The 22,036-nt window shown below is 45.0% G+C and overlaps 1 protein-coding gene across 1 annotated transcript in view; it reads right to left on the bottom strand.

Annotated features, from left to right (window-relative positions):
* Positions 1 to 2,128: 2,128 nt before the first annotated feature.
* Positions 2,129 to 22,036, bottom strand: part of Entpd7 (ectonucleoside triphosphate diphosphohydrolase 7) — a 42,666-nt gene continuing 22,758 nt past the window's right edge. The window contains exons 6-13 of the mRNA XM_028888839.2: positions 21,547 to 21,650; positions 18,026 to 18,082; positions 17,178 to 17,311; positions 12,959 to 13,125; positions 9,688 to 10,012; positions 7,491 to 7,576; positions 5,017 to 5,178; positions 2,129 to 3,292 (exon numbers count right to left, since the gene is read on the bottom strand). Coding sequence (XP_028744672.1) covers positions 3,061 to 3,292; positions 5,017 to 5,178; positions 7,491 to 7,576; positions 9,688 to 10,012; positions 12,959 to 13,125; positions 17,178 to 17,311; positions 18,026 to 18,082; positions 21,547 to 21,650 — 1,267 coding nt within the window. The 3' untranslated portion in view covers positions 2,129 to 3,060. The remainder of the gene's footprint in view (positions 3,293 to 5,016; positions 5,179 to 7,490; positions 7,577 to 9,687; positions 10,013 to 12,958; positions 13,126 to 17,177; positions 17,312 to 18,025; positions 18,083 to 21,546; positions 21,651 to 22,036) is intronic.

Genomic DNA, 22,036 nt, shown 5'->3' with positions numbered 1-22,036 from the left:
TTGTAACACCAACAAAATCTTCACAAGTTTGGCAGAAGTCTTATCATGCCAACAGCAAGACTGAAGCTAAGCACAGACTAGGAGACGGACTAAGGAGACGGAAACAGCCACGGCTACTCTGACTGTAATTCCTAATCCCAACCGAAATGAAATCACACAAATCCCAATCTGGAAACTGCCCAAGAATCACCACCAAGTTCTCCAATGAGGTAGATATCTCTATTAGGCATTTGTACCTTCATTCAGATTGTAATTATGTGTCGGGAATGTTGTGGTTAGGAAAAAAATTGTGCAAAGTTAAGCTAATTGCTTAAAAGTAAAAACCTAAAGTAAAAAAAAAAAAAGACTACAACAGCTGCAGTGAAAACTTGCCTGATTCCCCGGGAAATGTACCCGACAGGGGTGACGGAAGCACCCGGGACCAGTCAAGAACAAAATGCTCAGTTCTTCTCAATCACACAGCAAAGTGTCCCTTCTTGTTCTCAGTCTGTGGAACTCCGGGAAGTCTTAGATCAATAAGGGTAAGTCCGGATCCCATAATGTCAAAACAGTAAACAGGATATAATGTACCAAACAAAAACTCAAAGACTAATTAAAATAAATTAAGAAATATATTTATATTGAAAAATGATAAAGATCGGCATCCTGAGATTTTTTTTTTCAACTATAAAAAGGATGTAGGGCTATCAATCCAAAAGGCTGTCATATGATTAAATAATATACAAAGAACACATGAAGTCTTAAAGAGCAATACAAGTAAGTGCTTGGCAAAGGGCAAAGAGTAGGTTCAGTGAGGAGAGCCTCCAAACTGGACCGGTTCCCTCCTCCCTCCTCCAACCTCAGTTTGAGCAATGAAGTCACACAAACCGGGGTCAATGGGAACTAGATCTCCCAAGAACACCAAAACTGGCATATAGAAACCAAGATGAAATGAAAAGTTCCCTGAGGAGGCAAATGGCTAGCAAGGACATCTTTGTCATCTTAAAGCAGCATTAAAAAGGCAAAGGCTCACTCATGGGACGTCAAAATCAGAATTCAAGAGATACTTAAAATTTAAAATGTCAATGACAGTCCCAATGAAAAGTAAAAGATGTAAAAGTGAAGGATTCTTTGCTAGATGTCTCCTTATCTAATGTGCACACAGTGATGCACACCTGTGACCCCAGCTCTCAGAAGGCTAAGGCAGGAGGCTCACTGAGTACCAGGCCAGCCTGGGTCATATGATGAGACCCTGCCTCAGAAAAAAGGAAAAGGAAAATAATTCAGAACTTGCCTGACTGCAGAGTCAATACACTTGTCTTCACCTTGGCTTCCCTAGGACCATTTTAGTTTTTTTTTGTTTGTTTGTTTGTTTTTTTTCTCTATTTCATAAAGTATTTTATTCCTTTCTGTTCCCAATATGGAATATATTTTCAAAGAAATCAATTTTTATTCCTTAAATTTTGACTTTTTTATTCTCTATTCTAACCCTACAAATAAAAGGATTTGGCAAGAGGAAAGGAAATGAGCCAGGTCTTGGGGTGCACCTTTAAACCCAGCACTTGGAGGAGATGGAGGCAGGATCAGGAGTTCAAGGCTAGTCTTGGCTACCTAAAAAATTGGGCTCAAGAGACTTGCCTTACTCCCAAAAAGAGGAAGTCAAGCTACTACTTCCGCCCTGGGAACAATCCCAGGCAGGCCCCTCATGGTTTTCTATGGAAATAAGAGTCCGTGGGGGGCAGGGAGGAGCTAATGAACACTGACTCTTCATAGAACTGCAAGACAGCTAGGCTGCACAGGAGCCAGTGTGAGAGGCCGTGGGTGAGAACATGGATATGGCTTTCCTCTCCCCTGTAAAGGAAGTGCTATTTGTGACATGTCCAAAAAGTGGCCAGGCTGCTCCATGGGAAATTTATCTAGTTGTTCCAAAGTTTAGAATTTGCTCTTTCAAGCATTCCAAAAATAGGTAAGAACTTTGATTTTAAGCCAGGCATAGTGGCGCACACCTTTAATCCCAGCACTCAGGAGGCAGAGGCAGGCAGATCTCTGTGAGTTTGAATTCAGGCCAGCCTGGCCTACAGAGTGAATTCCAGAACAGCCCAGGCTACACAGAAACCCTGTCTGAAAAACCAAAAGGAAAAAAAAAAAAAAAAAACACTTTGATTTTATTGCCTTTGCCCACTCTCTTGATCCTATTCTTCCTTAAACAAAAAACCCCAAATACATCCCATCCCAAAATATGTAAGATCTTAGCACTGAAATGAGGCAAGTTGCTTTGAATCTTCTGCACAGAAAAATACGCCTGTGAGATTTGCCTGAAAACAGGCAAACCAGGTCCCCGGTTCCCATCACAGCTGCTCCATTCTGTAAGCACGCTTAAGGCTCAAAAGGCAACATTGATGCCCAACAGCCCGTGAGGCACGTAGACATGGAAACGTCTTCTGTACTGGCCAGACCAAATATCAGATAAAATACTGTCAGATCTCCAGTGGGGCGTTCATTGTAAAGGGGTTTTAACCTCTCCCATCTAGATAACAACAGCAACCCCGTCGGGGATGTCAAGGAAGCAAGGAGCTTGTATCGTTTGGGTTGCCTTGAGATCCTGGTCCACTGAACCTCAGAGACCTTGGGTCCCTATTCAAGGCTGTGGATCTCCACATAAGGATATCTCTGTTACAGAGAAAGAAAGCAGGGGCAGCTGCACAACGTCTCTGGCTTTGTATCAGTTGATCCAAGTGGGTTTCAACCGCGATTCCAGTTGCCCAATCAAAAACTTGCTTCAGCAAGAGGGGAAAATGCTACATCCCAGAAACACACCAGATTTCCGAGATAAAGGAGAAGCATGCTCATTTGGGCTAAGCTTAGTCCCCTGTGTTAGCACCAGCCTCTCGCCCCTTAGTTCCTCACAGATTAGGTTACGGCTTCTGAGAAAAGGCCCTGTCCTGGGCATTAAGAAGAAATGAAAGTGAAAAAGTAGAAATTCCCAGGCCAAAGCAGCATCCGAGGCCAGTTCGGGAAAGTGGAGGCATTCTGTGAGCAGCACTCCTCAAGTCCTGGGGTTCCTCCAGCTCTGGTCCGGCCTCAGGGCCCCACCTGCACCCCGATCATCGGAACCACCTGTTCGATCCACAGCAGGTCCAGCGGAGCCGAGGCTCGAGTCTGTCGGCGGTGAATTCTGTGGATTCGCAGGAGGTACAGGACGATGGCCAGCAGCACCACCAGGGTACAAGCGAAGAAGAGATAGTGGTTGTAGACGAAGGAGAGGCGGAACCAGCCGCCGTGGGCTTGCCGGACAGCTCCCTGCCGAAGGTCCCTGGGGAGTGAAACATTGGCCAAGGTTTGAAGGGTCCACCGAGTTTGTCCCACTCAAACATCCTAAGAAACCAGCTGCCCCGAGCAAGCTAAGCTTAAGGACGTCCCCAGCCCAAGGGCTGACTCCTCTTGAACCTTCCTTCCCCTGGCCTACAGGAGGAGGAGCCCCGTGGGCTCTAATGCTGCAGAATGTGGAGACAAAGTCAAAAGGCCACTGAAACTAAAGTGTTTTTTTTGTTTGTTTGTTTGTTTTTTAAAGTAAAGACAAAACTGGTCACCTGCAAAATAATTTTTTTTTATTGTTGTTATCATTATTTGTTGCTTTTTGGTTTGTCTGTTCATTTTGAGCCCTGGCTATCCTGGAACTCAGTATTGTAGACCAGGCTGGCCTCCAACTCAGAGATCCACCTGCCTCTGCCTCCCGAATGCTGGGATTAAAACTGTACGCGCGCCACCACACTGGCTGTAACATAAATCTGAAAATGTAGTTTGCAAATACAGTACTAAGAACAGGGTATTCCTTGAATCTAAACAAGACAAACTGAATGTGTCTACACCTTAAAAAAAAAAAAGTTGTAATATTCTTAGGATCTAGCATTTCTATACTCGAAGGCAGTTGTGGCCTGAGCAGCTGTAGCAGCATCACCTGGACAAACAGCATTGTATAAACCAAAGAGCACTGGTTTACTGGCCTGGCTAGGATGCCACTCTTGCATCATCCAGGCATTAGATCCATTTTTGTTTGTATGACCTGCAATGGTTTTTAAAAATGTAACTTTTCAAATGGGAGGATTTCATATAAAATATGGATTTCTGATTTCTCTGGGCAAATGCGGGGACAGGCAGTACCTCTGAGTGACAGGAATCAGTCCTTTAGTTGGTACACACCGTCTGGTTCCTGATCACAGAGTCTAGAGGACCAGGCACAGGAGAGAAAAAGTCCATCTTATTTCCTCTGAACCTGGCCTAGAAAAGAGGACCTAAAACATATCCCAAATATCTTACAGCACAGAACGGCAAGGCATGGGTCTCCCATAACCGGATGAAAATACCCATCTTAAAACCATGTCAGAGCCAGGCGGCAGTGGTGCATGCCTTTAATCCCAGCACTTGGGGGGCAGAGCCAGGTAGATCTCTGTGGGTTCGAGGCCAGCCTAGTCTACAGAGCGAGATCCAGGACAGGCACCAAAACTACACAGAGAAACCCTGTCTCGAAAAACCAAAACAAACAGACAGACAGACAAAAAACAAAAACAAACAAACAAAAAAAACATGTCAGGTCCTTTTTCTAGTGCTAGACCACCACAGACTGCCAGGTCAATGACACCATTTCTGGAATGCTTCTATCCACTAGGAACGAGTGCTTTGCCCAGACTGCCTCCTTCAATGCCCTGTCAAATACATTTTGCAGACTAACTAAGATTCACATTTCAGGTCACCAGTGCATATCCTAGAAGCGTTTGGTATGAGCCCAAACCTAAAGACCAGTCTGTCGGAGGGCCAGTAAAGCCGGCTTGCTGAAATGCAAAGGTTAGAAGGGATTCCAGGCCAGTCCGTCTCCACCTTTCTGTTCCAGCGCGCCTGACTGGAGCAATGGCTCAGATGGAAGAAACTGCGGGCGTCTCTGGAGGGTGGAGGAGTTGAGTGGTTGACTGGAGAAATCTATTCTGAGGCACTGACTTAACATCCTCTGAGGTCAGGGCAGCCTGCTTAGTCTGACTTTACCTGAGTGGCAGGAATCGGGTTTTATACAGAATGGCTCCCAGCGTCCACTGCACCTCCCGGTCATACACCAGCTGCGCTGTCTGCAGGTTTGGGTAGTCATAGGGGAAGTGGAACCCCTCGTGCAGGACTTGGTACATCCACGCTGACTTAAAACACTGATACCTGAGTGGCGAGAAGGAAGTCTATCAAGCTTTAAAATCTAAAAAGAAAATAGAACTGTAATGCATTCCTTTGAAGGAACCCATGCTTTTCTGTCAGATGTCAGGCAACCAGCTTCTCCTTGCTTTACCTTCTCACCTCTAGGTTGTGCAAAATTCATTGAAAATGTGTTACATTAGTTTATGCTGTGGAACATTTGTTTAATGATGCAAAGATGTGTTGCATTCTTTTATGGTGCATTTCTTTAACTCTATGAAGCTATGTTACTTTGCCTGTCTAAAACACCTGATCGGTCTAATAAAGAGCTGAACAGCCAATAGCCAGGCAGGAGAAAGGCTATGTGGGCTGGCAGGCAAAGGGAATAAAAAAAGAGAGAGAGAGAGAGAGAAATCTGGAGAAGAAGACAAAGACTAGATGAGAATGGCGAGATGATCAAAGAAGAAAGTGAGGGAGATAGTGAGGGAGACAGGGTCTCTGGTAGCTGCGCTTTCCTGGACTCACAGCCAGCTGCTCGACTCACAGAGATGCGGCCGCCCACGAGAAACATAGGTAACTGATTGTATATGTAAATCAAATGAGTTGCCATACTCTGTGAATAAACTATTGTGCTTTTACTTAGTAATAGTATGAAATGGGATCCATCTAAGTCGTCCATTGTTATATAAATATAGGCAATGTTGATCATACTTTTAAGTAAGATGTGTGTGAAAGTGTTGTTTTTCTTTTTTTTTTTATTTTATTATTGAATTTTTTTTTTTTCTTTATGTATATTATCAGTATATATTTGGTGCTATTTTTAACATATATAATAGTGTTAATGTTAAATGAGACTGTAAGAACATTAATACTCATGTTTTTCAGCAGTATTTTCTTTTATTGTAAGATGTAATAAAGTAGATAATCAATCAAATGTGTATTGATACATAGATTTTTGTTATCAATATATATTTATGCACAATATATATATTTTTTTATTTTTTTTTTTTTTTATTTTTACATTTGCATTTCACTTGAAGCATTGCTTTGCTTCTAAGGATTTCTTGAAGATGCAGATAATAATACAATAAAATATGTTTTTAACAAAAAAAAAAAAAAAAAAAGCTGGCTAGAAACAAGCCAAGCTAAGACCAGGCATTCATAAGCAAGAATGAGACTCCGTGTATTTATTTGGGAGCTGGGTGGTGGGCCCCCAAGAGTCAAAAGAGTAAAATGAAAACAGTCAACTAAGTAGAGCCAAAGTGAGCCTGTGGCTGTGGTTTTCTCCAGTCTTGATGTTCAAGATCCCTGTCTTCAGAGATCATCCTGAAATAACTATGATGTGTTTGTACAACATCTATGATTTGCATAATGAAAAACCAGACTGGCAGGAGTTACTGTCATTAGGGAAGCTGGGTGACAGATGTACAGGGATTCGTTGCACTATTTTATGTTTGCTTGTGTCATTGAATTTATCTTTTCTTTTTCCTTTTGTTTTTTGTTTTGTTTTGTTCTCTTTGTAGCTCTGGTCATCCTGGAACTCACCCTGTAGACCAGGCTGGCCACGAACTCAAGAGATTCGCCTGTCTCTGCCTCCCGAGTTCTGGGATTAAAGGTGTGCACCGCCATGCCTGGCACCTTTGAATTATTCAAACTAAACATTTACAAATGGGGGGATTATGAATCCTTGAAAAAATGTTGAACTAGTTAACAGTTACATTTTCACTCTGAAAGAAAATGGCCCCCAAAGGCCAAAGGGAGTGGCCCTATTAGGAAGTCTGACCTTGATGGAGGAAGTGTGTCACTGTGAAGGAGGGCATGAAGTCACATATATGCTCAAGCTACACCCAGTGTTTCAGATTACTTCCTGTTACCTGTGAGTCAAGATGTAAGAACTCTCAGCTCCTTCTCTAGCGCCATGTCTGCCTGTCTGCTGCCTGGATTCCTGTCATGATGATAAGGAACTAAACCTCTGAAAAAGTAAGCCACCACAATTAAATGTTTTCATTTATAAGAATTGCTGTGGCCACAGTGTCTCTTCACAGCCATAGAAACCCTAAGACACTACTTTTCAGCTAATTTTCTACAATAAAATGTTTAAAATAAAAAGGTCATCACTGTTGACACGCATCACTTGGAGAGAGTTCTTTGGTAACTTCTGGTTTCCTGCCACAGAAACGAACACACTGTTTGCTCCCAATCCTCCAGAAAACCAAAATCTGAAATAACCAAATTCTCCTTCAGCCTAAAATCTGATCCGTACTGTTCACTGACTGTCCATTGTAATCTGCCACCCATGTTTTAAGGCCATGTCTACAGCAGAAAAGAAGTCCGCTTACTTGAGTCGATGCTCGTCCGCATGTGAAGAAAAGAGGCCGTTTTTGAATCTTTGCGTTAGCACTGACCACGCCATGCCACAGTAATCCTGGAACCAGCACAGAGAAAACAGTGCAACACAAAATTACAGGCGAATTCTCCACCTTCCCCACAGGCACGGCTGTTCCATTTCTAGTTGTCGTGGGCTTCTGTCTCACCAAGGAAAATGAATGGCACATTGGACCACTGAACACGATGCCACGCCTCTTCTCCCATGGCTTCCACATATAATACGAACCAGCCCAAGCTGGCTCTGAGCCTCTTAGGCTTCAGAGAGCCTCAAGAATAACATCAAAAGTCAGGGAGCTAGTACCCTCCCACTCTAGGGGGAACTCATATGGGCACGGAGAGCAGCCCGTCAGCCTGCCTGGGGGGTTCAACTCTCAAAGAATTGTTTTCGGATGGTTCAGGAAAAGGACATTTGCTGACTATCAGGTGCCAGGTGCTCTCCTGTGTGTCAGAGGATGAAGTGGTGAGAAGAAAAACTCTGTCCCCATGAAGCTTGCACTCTACTGGTAAGAGAATAAACAAAGGGGCACCAGAGTCTGCAAGACGGCACAATATTCAGTGAAAACAAGCAGGGAAGGCAATGGCGATAGGAGGTGGTAACCGTGCGCAGCTTATCTAGGACAGGCGGGAAGACAACACTTGCATCGGAATTCTAAAAAGTCAAGGACAGATCACTGAATTAAATAAAAATCAAAAACATGACTGCTGAATCTAGAATGTTCCCTAAGACTCATGTATTAGAGATGTGGGGCCCTGTGTGGCACCATTGAGACAAGGTGGGACCAAGTCCTTAAATGAGGACTAGTGAGCAGATCACCGGGGCAGCCCCTTTAAAGGACATTATGGGACCCCAGCTTCCTCCATACTCTTTGCTCCCAGACTCATGATGTAAACAGTTTGACTCTGCATGCATTTCCACCATGATATGCCCAAAGAAAGGCACCAGTTGACCAATGGATTGGAACTTATAAACTGTGAAAACAAACTTTTGTTTTTTTAAGTTGAACACTGCAAATATTTTGTTACAGTACTCTTTTTATTTTTTATTTTTACTTATTTATTTGTTTGATTGTTTATTTTTGGTGATCTTTCTTAGTTGACTAACAAATCCAGGTGTAGTGACACATGCCTTTCATCCTAGCAGAGGTAGGGAGGCCAGCCTGGTCTATATAGCAAGTTCTAGGCTAGCCAGGGCAACATAGCGGGACTCTGTCTCAAAAACAATTAACAAAACCAAAAAATAAAATGAGAAACAACAACAAACTTAACTAATACAGACTCTAAACTAAGGCAGGAGCTACAGAGAGCTGGTTAAATTTTTAGCTGTGCTGGTAACTAAAGATGTGGTAAGCTTGTAAGATGTTTAAGTTCTATTTATGTGCAAAGTGAATTTTTAACTTTTCACTTAGAAAAGTATTTCTACCACCACTGGGGTTCATAATACCTTATATCCATGACCTTATTACATCATACATTCTGGCCTCTTTTTAAGATTTTTTTTTTTTACTTTTTTTTTGTGTGTATAAGTGTGTGTATGTGTGTGTGTGTGTGTGTGTGTGTGTGTATAGGGGGGGCATGTATGTGCCACATCTGTGTGGGTGCCCAAGAAGACCAGAAAACAGCATCAGAGCTCCTTCCTGGAGCTGGATTTTTACAGGAGTCTGTTGTAAGCTACCCAACCTGGATGCTGGGAACGGAACACTGGTCCTCTGGAAGAATAACAACGGCTTAGCCACTGAGCCGTCTTGGCAGCCCCGACGCTGGCTCAAATCAAGAGAAGAAAAGCAGACTCGTCCACCAAGAGCAACTTACAAGTCAGACACCTAGCGAAGGGGAAACTATATGAGATGATACTTGTGAGCCATAAATATCAGGGAAGTTGGAAGAGAAGCTAACTGTGCACCATTAGAACAATTTTATACCTTGGTGATAATATACCCATGGAAACCTAAAACCAGGAGGCGGTTCAGCAGAGATGGTCCCTTAACCTCTGAGGTCACTTTCTCCTCTTAAAATGAAGGCTCATAGGCCCTTATGAAGACTCAAATGAGATCATGCATGCAATGCCCTTTGTATACTGCCTGGCAGAAAGGCAGGCATCCAATAAATGGTAGCTGCCAGCATGAGTCATCTTGATTATTAATGAGTTACCTGAGCAGCCTTGGCAAATGTTGGCCCGTGGTAGCGGCCACCGATGCGCAACACATCCTCTGTGCAGTAAAAAAACTCAGAGAAGCCATAGAACTCGCTGTTGTTGAAGTCAATTGGAGACTGGTAAATGCCATTCAACGAGGCCTGGCTGGTGTTGGAACGGGCCAGCAGGGGGCTCAGCATCGCCCTACAAGTGGCCCAGTCCCCCTTTCCTCGGACATGCAGGACCTGGCTGTTCCTCTCCACCACATCTGTCAGTCCCACAGGCAGACAGGGGTCCAGAAATGGATTGTCAGGACTCAGGCCTGTCTTCTGGCCCAGCAATCTGTCACAATGACAAAAACAGACAGAACATTGAGAGTGCTGACCCTGACCTCTCCTGAGAACTAAGTTCACTTCACAAATGTCTTCTGATTATCAATGACAACACTAGCAACAAGGGTTGAGTATTACTATACAGCAGCAACATCTGCATACTTAAGTAAATTACATTTAGAAAAAGAGAGATGTACCAGTGATGGATCTCACTCAACCCTACATCAACATTTATTTCCCAGTCTACGTCAAACAGGAGCTGTGAATCTGCTGCTCTCTCTCCGGCCTTCGTCCCCACAGACCTCTGAAAAGTGCCAGGAGTTCGGGTTTAACACACGGGGGGCTGGAGAGACGGCCCGGTGGGTAAAGCACTCACGCACAAGTGGGAGGATCTGAGTTTGAATCCCCGGAACCCACGGGACAGCCAGCTGAGGAGACACGTGACTGTAACCGAGTGCCTTACAGGGAGACAGGAGGCAGACAGAAAACTCCCTGCAAGCTAAAGGGCCAGCTGGCCTGGGAGCACAGTAGTGGACTGTCGGAACACGGTCCAGGAATGGAGTCGTGTGAGAATTCTGGGTGCCTGTGAGACCACTCCAAGGAAACAAGAGTCTTGTGACCTCAGTGTCTTCAAAACACAGAACTGTTCTTGGACTGTGTTTTCACACTGCTCCCAGGTGTAGCAGATAGGAGTGAATTTACTCCGGATTATTCATCATTGCTTGCTGCTGTTCGATTAAATGTTTCGACTCTCCTTTATATGCCTCCATGGAGAAACATGCTTTTGTCACATGTGGCTTGTGCTTGTGGTTGCATACAGCTTGAACTCACGAGAACTTCACTCATGTGACCTTTCTTTACCCTCAGAGTACAAATTGTCTGAGGCTCTGAATAAAGCTGGCTGTGACATGAGGCTTTGGTCGCTTCATTTATCGGCTCCGCTCTCCCAGATCCCACTGCTTTAGGGCACGGACGGCGGACAACCAAAGAGACCCTGCTCTCCAACAAGGTGAAGGTGAGGACTGAGGCAAGACCTCAAGTGTCCCATGACAAACACATGCCCACATCCACACCTATCAGCATGTACACACACACACACATACACACACACACACACACACACACACACCATATACACACAACAGTAACACACACACCCATATACACACAACAGTACACACACACACCATATACACACAACAGTACACACACGCCAACTGGGAAGAGACAAAGAGGGAAGAATTCAGAGAGGAGAGCTTCCTGAAGAGGGAACCATGGCAGAGGCACAGTGACGTCTGGCCTTGAGTGAGTGGTGCTGGGATGTAGCAGGCAGAGTGACAGCTCCAGAGAAGGAATCACAGATCCCTCAGTGTAAAATGGGAGGAAGAGCAGGACTTGACTCCTTTCATGGATCATACAGTTCTACGGCTCTAGTCTATACTTGTCTAGCAATCGTGTTCTCGCTACTAAGGAGATTAACGTGCAGATCTGGCCAAGGACAGAACTCACATGGAGACCACTGGTACCTGCATTAGTTGTTCATTATCAGTTCCTACAAAGGCAGGTATGAAGGCGTGGACTCTGCGGGGTGGAGATGCACGAACAATTAGAAACTGAAGGAGGACACGGGAAAGGGCAAGGCAACAGGACGCTAGAGAATAAATGGAATCGACTGTGTTAAGGGCATGTCACTAACTACAAGGAAAACTCAAATGTTTATGAGGAAGTGAGAACCATCCCAGGAGGATAGGTTTGTCTGGTAGACTGCCAGCTATGGGAGCCATACTTTGACCTCAACAATCCTAAAGTGGGCAACTTCAGGGCTTGCCCAGGAAGTGCCAAGGCGATGGATGGGTGGATGCAGCCCAGCGAGAGCAACACAAGAAAGAGCACACGCAGCAGGAGGGGAGCACAGCAGTTCCCGAAGAAGGAGAGAACCAACTCGAAGCCTTAGGAGCCAGGGATCCCCAGTTCTCACAGCAGCACCAGCACGAGCAACGAGTGCCCCGGCTCAGGTCAGCTTGTGCGGACTAACAGAAACACTCTGCGGGCTGTTCATGCAATCACCCAGAATGCCGGATCCCCCAAAGCTCCGTGAACTCCTAGTGACGGGGGCTTAAACAGCTAAAAAGACGGATGAGACAGTATTCAACATTCTCTAAATCTAAGACAACTACTATGGAGAAATTATTACAAGTGGGATGCACCAGTACCTCTTTAGGTAGAAAAGAACCGTTGTTTATTGTACCTTCAACAATACAATGATAAATAACTTTAAAACAAACAAATAAGAACAATTACTTCATAGCTATTCATTATGGCCTGAAGGTATTGAAATGAAAAATCAGTGATCTCGGGGCTGAAGAGCGGCTCAGCTGTTAAGAGTACTTCCTGCTTTTGAAGAGGACCCAAGACCAGTTCCTGGCACCCACATGAGGTAGCTCACAATCAAGCATAACTCCAGCTCCTGGGGATCCAATGCCCTCTTCTCATGTCTACAGGTACCTACACACATTCAAACATACATGTACATGTAAATAAAAATAAAAACAAATCTTTTTAAAGAAATCAGTGATCTTTGCAGTTCTGGATGAAAAACTGACTATTCAAGACTTGGACACTATTTTAAAAGCAATTTAACCTTATGCACTTGTTAAATTTAATGCATTCAAGCTAATCTCTCACACGAGAGGAGCTAATCCACTTTTCCTAGCTGTAAACATTTCATGATGTCAGGTGTGGTTGTGGATACAACAAAATAACACAAAGATGGACATTTTTGCCAGCCTTATTACTAAAGGGCAGAATGTACCCTTAGGGCAAAACAGGGGCCAAAATGGGTCCCTAGAAATATGGCGGGAAAGGAGGAGGCAAACTTAGCCATTGGAGCTGGATGTCACCATTTTTCCCTAACATCTGCCGTCCGGCAGACATGAGGATTCCGTGTCAAATGTACCTGTTTTTGTTGAGCGTTTCATTCAGCACAAGCTCTTCATAGCGCTGCCGGGCAAAGTTGCCTCCAAAGCCCAGAAAGGTGGTGACGTAAACCCTGTACACATGCTCCGTGTGCTGCACGTCACAGCCCAGGTTGAACTCGGCCAACAGGATCTTGGCCGCTTCTTCCTGTAACACAACATCAAGAGAAAAAAAAGAGGGTTCCAGTCCTTTCCAGAAAGCGGTGGCACTGTGAAGCCAAGAGGCTTCACTTCTGTGACCACTATTTAAAATGGCCTTTTTTCATCTCATGGCCAGGTGCAGTAATGCACTCCTGTATTCCCAGCACCCATGCAGCTGAGGCAGGAGGATCACACATCCAAAGACAGGGTCCCGTGTGTGTCTGGGAGGTCATTTCCTGAGAGGGTTAACTGAAGAGAGAGGACCCATCCTGCATGTGGGCAGTACAATCCCCAGGTTGTGTCCCCTCAAGATGGAAGCCAAAGTGACCCTTCCTCGGACATTCACTCTGTGTCAGCGACAAGAGGGGCAGCTGGCAGAGGGAGGAGGGCTCATTTATGGTGGATGCCATTTTCTGGTATGGACTTCTACAGTTTCCAGTTCTCCACAATGGGAATGTACTATTTTCCTAATTAGAAAAAAATCCTTTAGCAAAGAAAAGATCATCGTGGAATCTATTTTATGACCTTGTCTAGAACTATTCAAAAAGCTTTACTATTTCCTGTGACAGGCTTGGGCATTGGGAAAGTTCAGTTTTATCTTCAAAATAAAAGAGGTTTGGGGGTGTTTTTTGTTTTGTTTTGTTGTTTGGGGGTGTTTTTTGTTTATTTGTTTCAAGCAGGGTCTCACTGTGTAGCCATGGCTGGCCTGATACTCACTATGTAGGCTAGGATAGCCTTAAACTCACAAAAATTCACTTGGCTCTGCCTCCCAAGTGCTGGGATTAAAAGGGTGTGCCACCAACACCCAGCCTTGTTTTGGGTTTTCCACTTTAAATGTAGCGATTAAATTATGTCCCTGAGCTGGCAGTCCAATGCCATAGCAAAGCCCCTCTTCTGGTCTAATCAATCCTGTTCACCCTCATATCCAGTCCTATCCCTACCCCTGCTATGAAGGACCATCCCAATCCTAATGTACTTCTTGTGTAATTTTGTTTAATGCGTATTATTGCGAAATGGAAATAACTATCTGGATTCTGTGTTTTTAATTTGTGAACATATTTCTGCACCTAGCAACTCTACTCCCAGATTTATACCCAAGAGACTGAAAAACTTAGGTCTACACAAACATGTGTTCATGAATATTCACAGCACCACTATCCATAACAGCCTAAGTGTGGAAGCAGCTCAACTATGAATCCGGTGATGAATGAATGAACAAAATGTGGAACGGTGATTCGATGGACAGTTACTCTGCCCCCAAACCAGTGATGACGGCTACGGACAACGCCATTACCTTGTAGACAGTTTTCTAAGAGTCAGCCATAAAGGGCCATTCTGCATGATTTCATTATAAGAAAATTCCAGAATAAGCAGATCCCTAGAGGGGAGAAAGCGACGGGAAGTTGGGACAATGGGAGATAACTGCTAAGGAATATGGAGTTTCCTTTTGGCACTGGTGAAATGTTATGAATTCAAAGCAACAGCTGCGCAGTCTGTTTAACCAAACACTGACATCCATCTTTGAGTCACGACTGCTGTGTCTGCATCTAAGTTGGTGCCTGCAAGTACTTCCACTGCTGCGTTCTAAATCTGTACACACGAGTCACTTATGGCCTAACACTCAAGGACCACAAATGTGAATTCATTTTAACTTATGAAGTCTTAGGACTTGAGAGCTAGAAGACCAAAAAGATGCTCTGACCCCGGCTCAGGACCCCACTGTTCACTCTGACCCCACTGCTCACTCTGACCCCGGCTTAGGCTCTGACCCCACTGCTCGCTCTGACCCCAGCTTAGGACCCCACTGTTCACTGTGACCCCAGCTCAGGACTCCACTGTTGCCTCTGCCCTTCCTCGGCTTTCTCCATTCTTCGCTGGGTTCTTCGCCCTCCTAGTTCCCCAGCCTGGACCATCAGTACTTCTGCTGATCCGTCCCTGTCCTTCTTACAACACCACACCCACTCACCTAAATATATATTGGATTTTTGCTCCAAATATTTGTTGAAATGTGTTCCCTTCCATCCAATTCCATTTCCACTGTCTATTCCAACCCTGCAACTTCTCACTGAAGGTTCACTGACCTACATTTTTCTTTCCTACTCACACCAAAATTACTTTACTAAAAAAGAGAGAGAGAGAGAGAGAGAGAGAGAGAGAGAGAGAGAGAGAGAGAGAGAGAGACCGACAGGCACATAGCCAATGTGGCCACAAAACTTACAGCTGGGAGTCACCTTCCGAGTCTGTCTAACTATGGAACTGAGGCTCACATGCCTGCCTTGCTTGAAACTTTCACTGGGTCCTTACAAGCGACAGAACTGAAAACCAAGCCCCCACAAGAACATTCAAGATTCCTCATGATCCAATTCCATCCTGTCCTCAGAACCTGTCCCTGAACCCAGCATGATCGGCCACTGACCCTCCTACAGCCAGATTCTGCTGCCTGTTCTGTGCCTCTGTACACACTGGGACCATGGGAGACGGTCTCTGCTCAGCTTGACCTTATCCTATCCCAGTACATAGCCCCCCATGAAGCGCACGTCCTGCCCAAGCCTCACAGATGCGCCCCTGCACTCCCTAGCCCCTCAGCTGCATAACAGGGTCTCATCACGGCAACGCTAAGCATCGTACAACCAGCCACACACAGTATTCACCCCAAATATCAACAGCACAAGCTGAGAAGCTTCCTAATGCTGTGACCTTTAATACAGTTTTTAATACATGTTTGGTGTAACCATAAATTAGTTTCACTGCTACTTCATAACTGTATTTTGCTACTGTTAGGAATTTAATGTAATATCTATATGATATTTGATATTCGACCCCTAGGAAAGGGCTGTTCAACCCCTTCCCCCAAGGGGGTCACAACCCACAGGTTGAGAACCAATTATTTAGCTCAACTTACAGGACTGCCGTGGTCTGCCTGATGCTGGCTGACTCACCGACTTCTGAAGGCAATGTAACTAGCACGTCCTATTCCTTGTGCATACTACATGTTTAAAAAGGGATGTTTCTATTGTCTCTCTATAATGAATCTTCTCCCTAAAAACATATTCCTGACTGGTGATGAAACTCATTGGTACAGCACTTGTCTATCATATACAGAACCCTGGGATTAACCCACAGTGCCACAAAGAGAAAAATCAAAGTCAGCATCAAAATATACTCTTAAGGGGCCAGGAACTCAGTCAAGTATTTGCCACGAACAGAATGAGGGCTGGAGTTTGATCCCGACTGCTCACACGAAAAAGCAGATGTGTGTTGTCAATCTCGGGTCTCCACACTCACTCTCACCTACACACGCACCACACACACACACACACACACACACACACACACACACACACACACACGAGTGGCAGTACATGTCTATAATCCCAGTGTTGGGGAAGAGAGGACAGAAGGGCACCTGGGACCTGGGACTTGCTGACTAGCCAGTCTAACAGGCAAGTTCCAAGTTCAGGGAGAGACCCTGTCTCAAAGAGGAAGGAGACGCAAGATGAAGGAAGACACCGACCTTCACATACATATGCACACAAATGTGTGTACACCCACACACATGAACGCACAGGTAAACAGGATTAGAGCTGAAGGAAAGGAACAGTAGGGAAAGGGTATGTATGAATGTCTCCAGGACTGACCTGTATATTAACTCTTCAGGCAACCCCCAAAGATACACAGTGTTAATTATAATTGCTAAAATGTATCAAGCACTTATGTAACACTCTGATCTCCTCACAACTTCAGGAGATAGATACTATTTTGCCTTTTGGACACTCAGGCTCAGGGAGGTAACCTACTCATGATAATGCAAGCTAGTGCCAGGGTGGTGGCAGGCACAGACCTTTACTGAGCAATGGCAGGCAGATGATTGTGAGTTCAAGGCCAGCCAATGCCACATAGTGAGACCCACATCTCCAGGTGGGAAAAAAAAAAAGAACCAAAGCTACCAACTATCTGAACAGATCCAGGACTCCAGCCCCAGGCAGTACAGCTTCAAACAGGGACCTTCCTTCACTGGCACTGGTACTTCTAACTGAACTTCCACACAAGGCCAAATACCTGTTTGGGAGGAAGGACAGAGGCTGAGGTAGGGACTTCATAGGCAATTTGGAGAGAAGCTCCTCCCATGTCCAGTATCCCCACCGTCCTCCGGCGTCCCGTTGCCGAGTCCAGGGAAGTGTCAGCATCTGACTCTGAAATCAAGGACAGGATTCAAATAGTTAAGAACAGAAACCGAGTCCAAAGGGAAAGACACCCCCAATTCCCACCCCTCCTACACCCCGACCCCCACCTACCCCCATCCCTCTTCAAAAAAAAAAAATGCCAGGCCAACAAGATGGCTTAGTTGGTAAAAAGCTCCAGCTTTTAACTTGAAAGTAACTAAAATAAATTAATCTAATTACTGAGTGTATATTATATAGAGAATAATTCTTTCAAATGGCTTAAATATAATATTTCAACTATGTATCCAGAGGGCTAGGAGAGAACCACCTCTTCTTCTACATGTGGTCTTCTACAAATGCCCCATGGCATGTGCATATGTCTACCCTCATACACATACAGTAAGTATTGTTCAAACAATAACAACCATGGAGGATTTTGTTTTTTTTAAATGTGTTCAGTGGGAAGAGAGCAGACACAAAAAATAGCAAAATACACAGAGAAACCCTGTCTCGAAAAACCAAAAAAAAAAAAAAAAAAAAAATAGCAAAATATTCTGAGTGTTGAGACTGGGTGATGGGTTCATCCACGTTCATTTTGTTACTTCTACTTTTACAGACATTTGAAGCTTTCCATAAAAAGATGACAAGGACAAAGAAAAACTCACAGCAAGCTTGTACACACTACTGAGAGCTTAAAGAGAAGCTGCCACCCTTGAAGAATATCACACGGCAGAACCGACTTACCATCTTCATGGTCAAATCGTCCCAGAACAAAGTTGATTCCAATCCACGCATAGACTCCTAAGGAAGAGATGGACAAGGCCTCTCTGTAATTCTCTACTGCTGGACCACACCCTTCCAAAGGGTGCCCTTTTTCTCCTTTTCTTGGGAAAATAAAAATAAAAAGAACCATAATATTCTATTCCATACTCCTTTTTTTAAAAGATTTATTTATTTTTATTTTATGTGCATTGGTATTTTGCCTGCATGTATGTGTTAGGATGCCAGATTCCCAGGAACTGGAGTTACAGACAATTATGAGGGACAATGTGGGTCCTGGGAATTGAACCTGGGTCCTCTGGAAGAGCAGCCAGTGCATAACCACTGAGCCATCTCTCAGTCTATTCCCATCTTTTCCATATTTATTTATTTATTTATTTATTTATCATGTATACAATGTACTGCCTGCATGTATGCCTGCCTGCCAGAAGAGGGCACCAGATCTCATTACAGATGGTTGCTGGGAATTGAACTCAGGACCTCTGGAAGAGCAGCAGCCATTGCTCTTAACCTCTGAGCCATCTCTCTAGCCACTGCTCCATACTCAGTGCATGGACCTTAAATCTTCTTTTTCCTCTCTCTCTCTCTTCCTCCTCCTTTCTCCACCTAGCATACTGCTCCCCACCCCCATCCCTACTGGGGCTCATCCCATGCTGGGGCTCATGCACCCTAGTTACCTACATCCCCAATCACCTACATCTTTTCTTCCTTTCTACAATCATTCATAACTTCTAATCATTCTACAAAGACTACGAACTAATTATTAAAAAACAACTCTTCCAAAAAGAATGTTTAAAACTGCATCAAGGGCCAGGCATGGTGGTGGCACACATCTCTAACCACAGCACTCAGGAGGCAGAGGCAGGTGGATTTCTATGAATTTGAGGCCAGCCTGGTCTAAACAGCTTGTCTCAGGCCAAACAGGGCTATATAGTGAGACCCTGCTGGGAGAGAGATGGGAGGGGCCTGGGGTGCAGCTTGGTGGGGGCACCTGCTCAGCATGGACAAGGGCTTGGGTTTGGTCCTGGCACTGGGGGAGAAGAGTGAGTCTTGTAGCGTGGCTCCTGAGAAAAGTGGGGGACTGCACCAACCCAGCGTCCCCACAACACACAAGATGCAAATATAACCTGTGGGTGGGATGCCCGCAGCAGTCTGTAAGAACTCTGAAAGTGAGACCAATAGTGGACGCGGAGAGACGAGAATTGAAAGTGTTCCCAAACTAGACTGAGTCTCTCATCCCCACCCCCACCCCCATAGGTATTTCTCGGCTTCACCTCAAAAGCAGTTTGAGATGAAGTATGAACCAGGTGTGGATAGAAAGAACTCCCAGGCTGTTCTCTAGCTCAAGAAGTAGGAAAACAGACCCCAGAGGTTCAGAGGCAGCAGGGGGATCTCCAGGGGCATTTGTTGTTGCTTGTTTGTCCGGTTGTTGTTGTTGTTGGTGGTGGTGGTGGTATGGTGGTGTGTGTCTGTCTGCATGTCTCTGTGTGTGTATCTGTGTGTGTGTGTCTGTGTCTGTGTGTGTCTGTGTCTGTGTGTGTGAGATCTTCCTCTACTGCTCTATAGCTTATTTTTCTGAGACACGATCACTCCCTGAACAAGCTCACTACCTCAGCAAGGCTGACTGGCCACCAGCCCCAGGATTTCTTCTGCCTGCCTCCCCAGTGATGGGTTTACAGGCACATGCTATCATGCCTAGCCTTCTATGTGCGTGCTGGGGATCCACACTCAGCCCCTGGTGCTGACACCACCAAGCTTCACCGCACCATCTTCCTAGCCCATTTCATTTTGTTGTTGACAATCTCGCTCTGCAGCCCAGGCTGGCCGGCAATTCACCTCACTATGCACCTTCGGACTTGGAGTAATCCTCCTGTCTCAGTCCAAGGGCTAGAATTACAGGCATGTGCCACCACACCGGGCCTGGCTTGCCTCTGTTTCATTCTGTTCCTCCCTACCTGGGCATTCCTGTCACAGACAAGGTACAGATGGCTAGACACCTAAAATGCTAAAGAAGTGAATTCTCTTTGGTCAGAGGAGCTATAGCCTCAAGCACATTGGGAAAATACATTTATTTTTCTCCCCTTATTCTCCAGCCTCTTGGCTCTGGACACAGGTGCAGTCCAGAGCACTGGATGTGGATGCGGATGCAGTGGATGCAGTGCTGGCTTGGCAGACTGGTCAAACCAAAAGCCTCTTTTCTGACCACAGGACCATGAACATAAGCTCCCAGGAAACAGAAAGTGTTGGAAAGTCAGAAGGACACAGAGCACAGCTGTGATAAACTTCTCGGCTCACCTCCAAGGTTCACATGCATGGATCTGATCCTAAACTATACTCACAGCTTTCCGAACTGAATTGTGGGACAGTTCATCACCCAGTCCCAGACTGGTCACCGGCTGATATACATGGGACAAATGCAAACAGTAATGTCAAAGCTTTGATTAAGAAACTAATCATTGCGAGCCAGCGAACAGCTCATCAGACAAAGGTGTTTACAATGAGCACACTACACACATACTGTGGTAGAGAGCAGAATAAACCACTGGTACAGGGCCAGGGAGATGACTCAGTAGGTAAAGACATGTGTAGCCAGTTCTGATGACCTGACCTCAGTTTCCTGGGGCCCACGTTTTGAAAGGAGAAAAATGACTTCCTAAGGCTGACCTTCACACACAAGCCATGATAGCGCATGCACAATAAGTAAGAATAAAATAAAACAATAGAATCAATCCACATAAAGAAGGTACGAAGCTGAATGCAAACCTGATGGCAGTAACTGCCTACTTAAAAAATGAATATTCTCTTTCTGACATGAACAAGACCCAGAATCTCACGATATTCATGGATAGAATAAAGTTATTGGGCACACAAAGGGCAAGAAAATGTCACCTCATAAGGGAAAAGGAGTAAAAAGATGTCAACTTTGAGATGATAAAGACACCACTTGGAATGAAAAAGATGGAAAAGTGGCTGTGATGAGAGAGAGAGACAGACAGACAGACAGACAGACAGAGAAATAGAACATTAAGAAGGAAATGGAAACTTCAGGATTAAATTTTTAAAAATAAATCTCTTCCCTTTGGTGGACTGCAACTGTAAGACATACAAAAACCCCTCCTTTGGAAATGATTTTCTTTAATTGTGCGTGCGTGCGTGCGTGTGTGCATGTGCACGTGTGCGTGTGTGCATGTTAAGGGTACATGGAGACCAGACATGACACTGGATGATTCCATTTGGAATCATTAAATACTAAGTATGGTGCTTTGTGCTAAGTGAAAACCAGATATAAATGTGAGACTTCTAGAAACAGCCATCTGAAACAGATTACTAGTGCAGAATCTATAAACAGACTGTACACCTACTCAAGACAGCTCTGGACAGGAAAATGGAAAGTGGGCGCACGCGGTGATCCCACGCCCCTGCTACGGAAGCTGAATCCTCAGTGCCTCAGAGGCGACCCAGCTCCACCCCGCCAGCCCCAGTACCTTCCTGCTTCCCAGAGATCACTTCGGCCTGCGACTGTGAAAAGAGGAAGTCAAACTCCAGCGGCAAATCTTTCACTAAATCAGCCAAGATAGCCAACTGCTGCCTGCGGGGAAAAGAACACAAAAATCCCAAAGTTAATTATTAACCATCTTTTCACCTGGCACCAAAGTGGCCCAGGGGGCTGTGGCAGAAGAAGTGCTTTCCCAGGGGCCAGGGGCTAGCCTGGGAAACATGGTGAGTCCCCATCTCTTAAAGAAAACAAACAAAAACCTCTTATTATCACAAACTGCCCTTCCATTGAGTCCTGTGATGACACCTCCCACCTACCCCATCCACTTGTCTAGCTCTTTCCTACTTTGGTTCCTATTTTGACTTCAGAGGGTCAGACCACATCCGAAGAACATCCTCCTACACAAAGGCGATATCCCTTATTTAGGGACCAGTATCAGCTCAGGACCCCAAGACCAAGTTCTCAGCACAAAGGAGATT

The sequence above is a fragment of the Peromyscus leucopus genome, chromosome 1 (genome assembly GCF_004664715.2).
Source record: "Peromyscus leucopus breed LL Stock chromosome 1, UCI_PerLeu_2.1, whole genome shotgun sequence".
NCBI classification, from domain to species: Eukaryota; Metazoa; Chordata; class Mammalia; order Rodentia; family Cricetidae; genus Peromyscus; species Peromyscus leucopus.
This window is presented reverse-complemented; position numbering and strand designations above follow the sequence as displayed.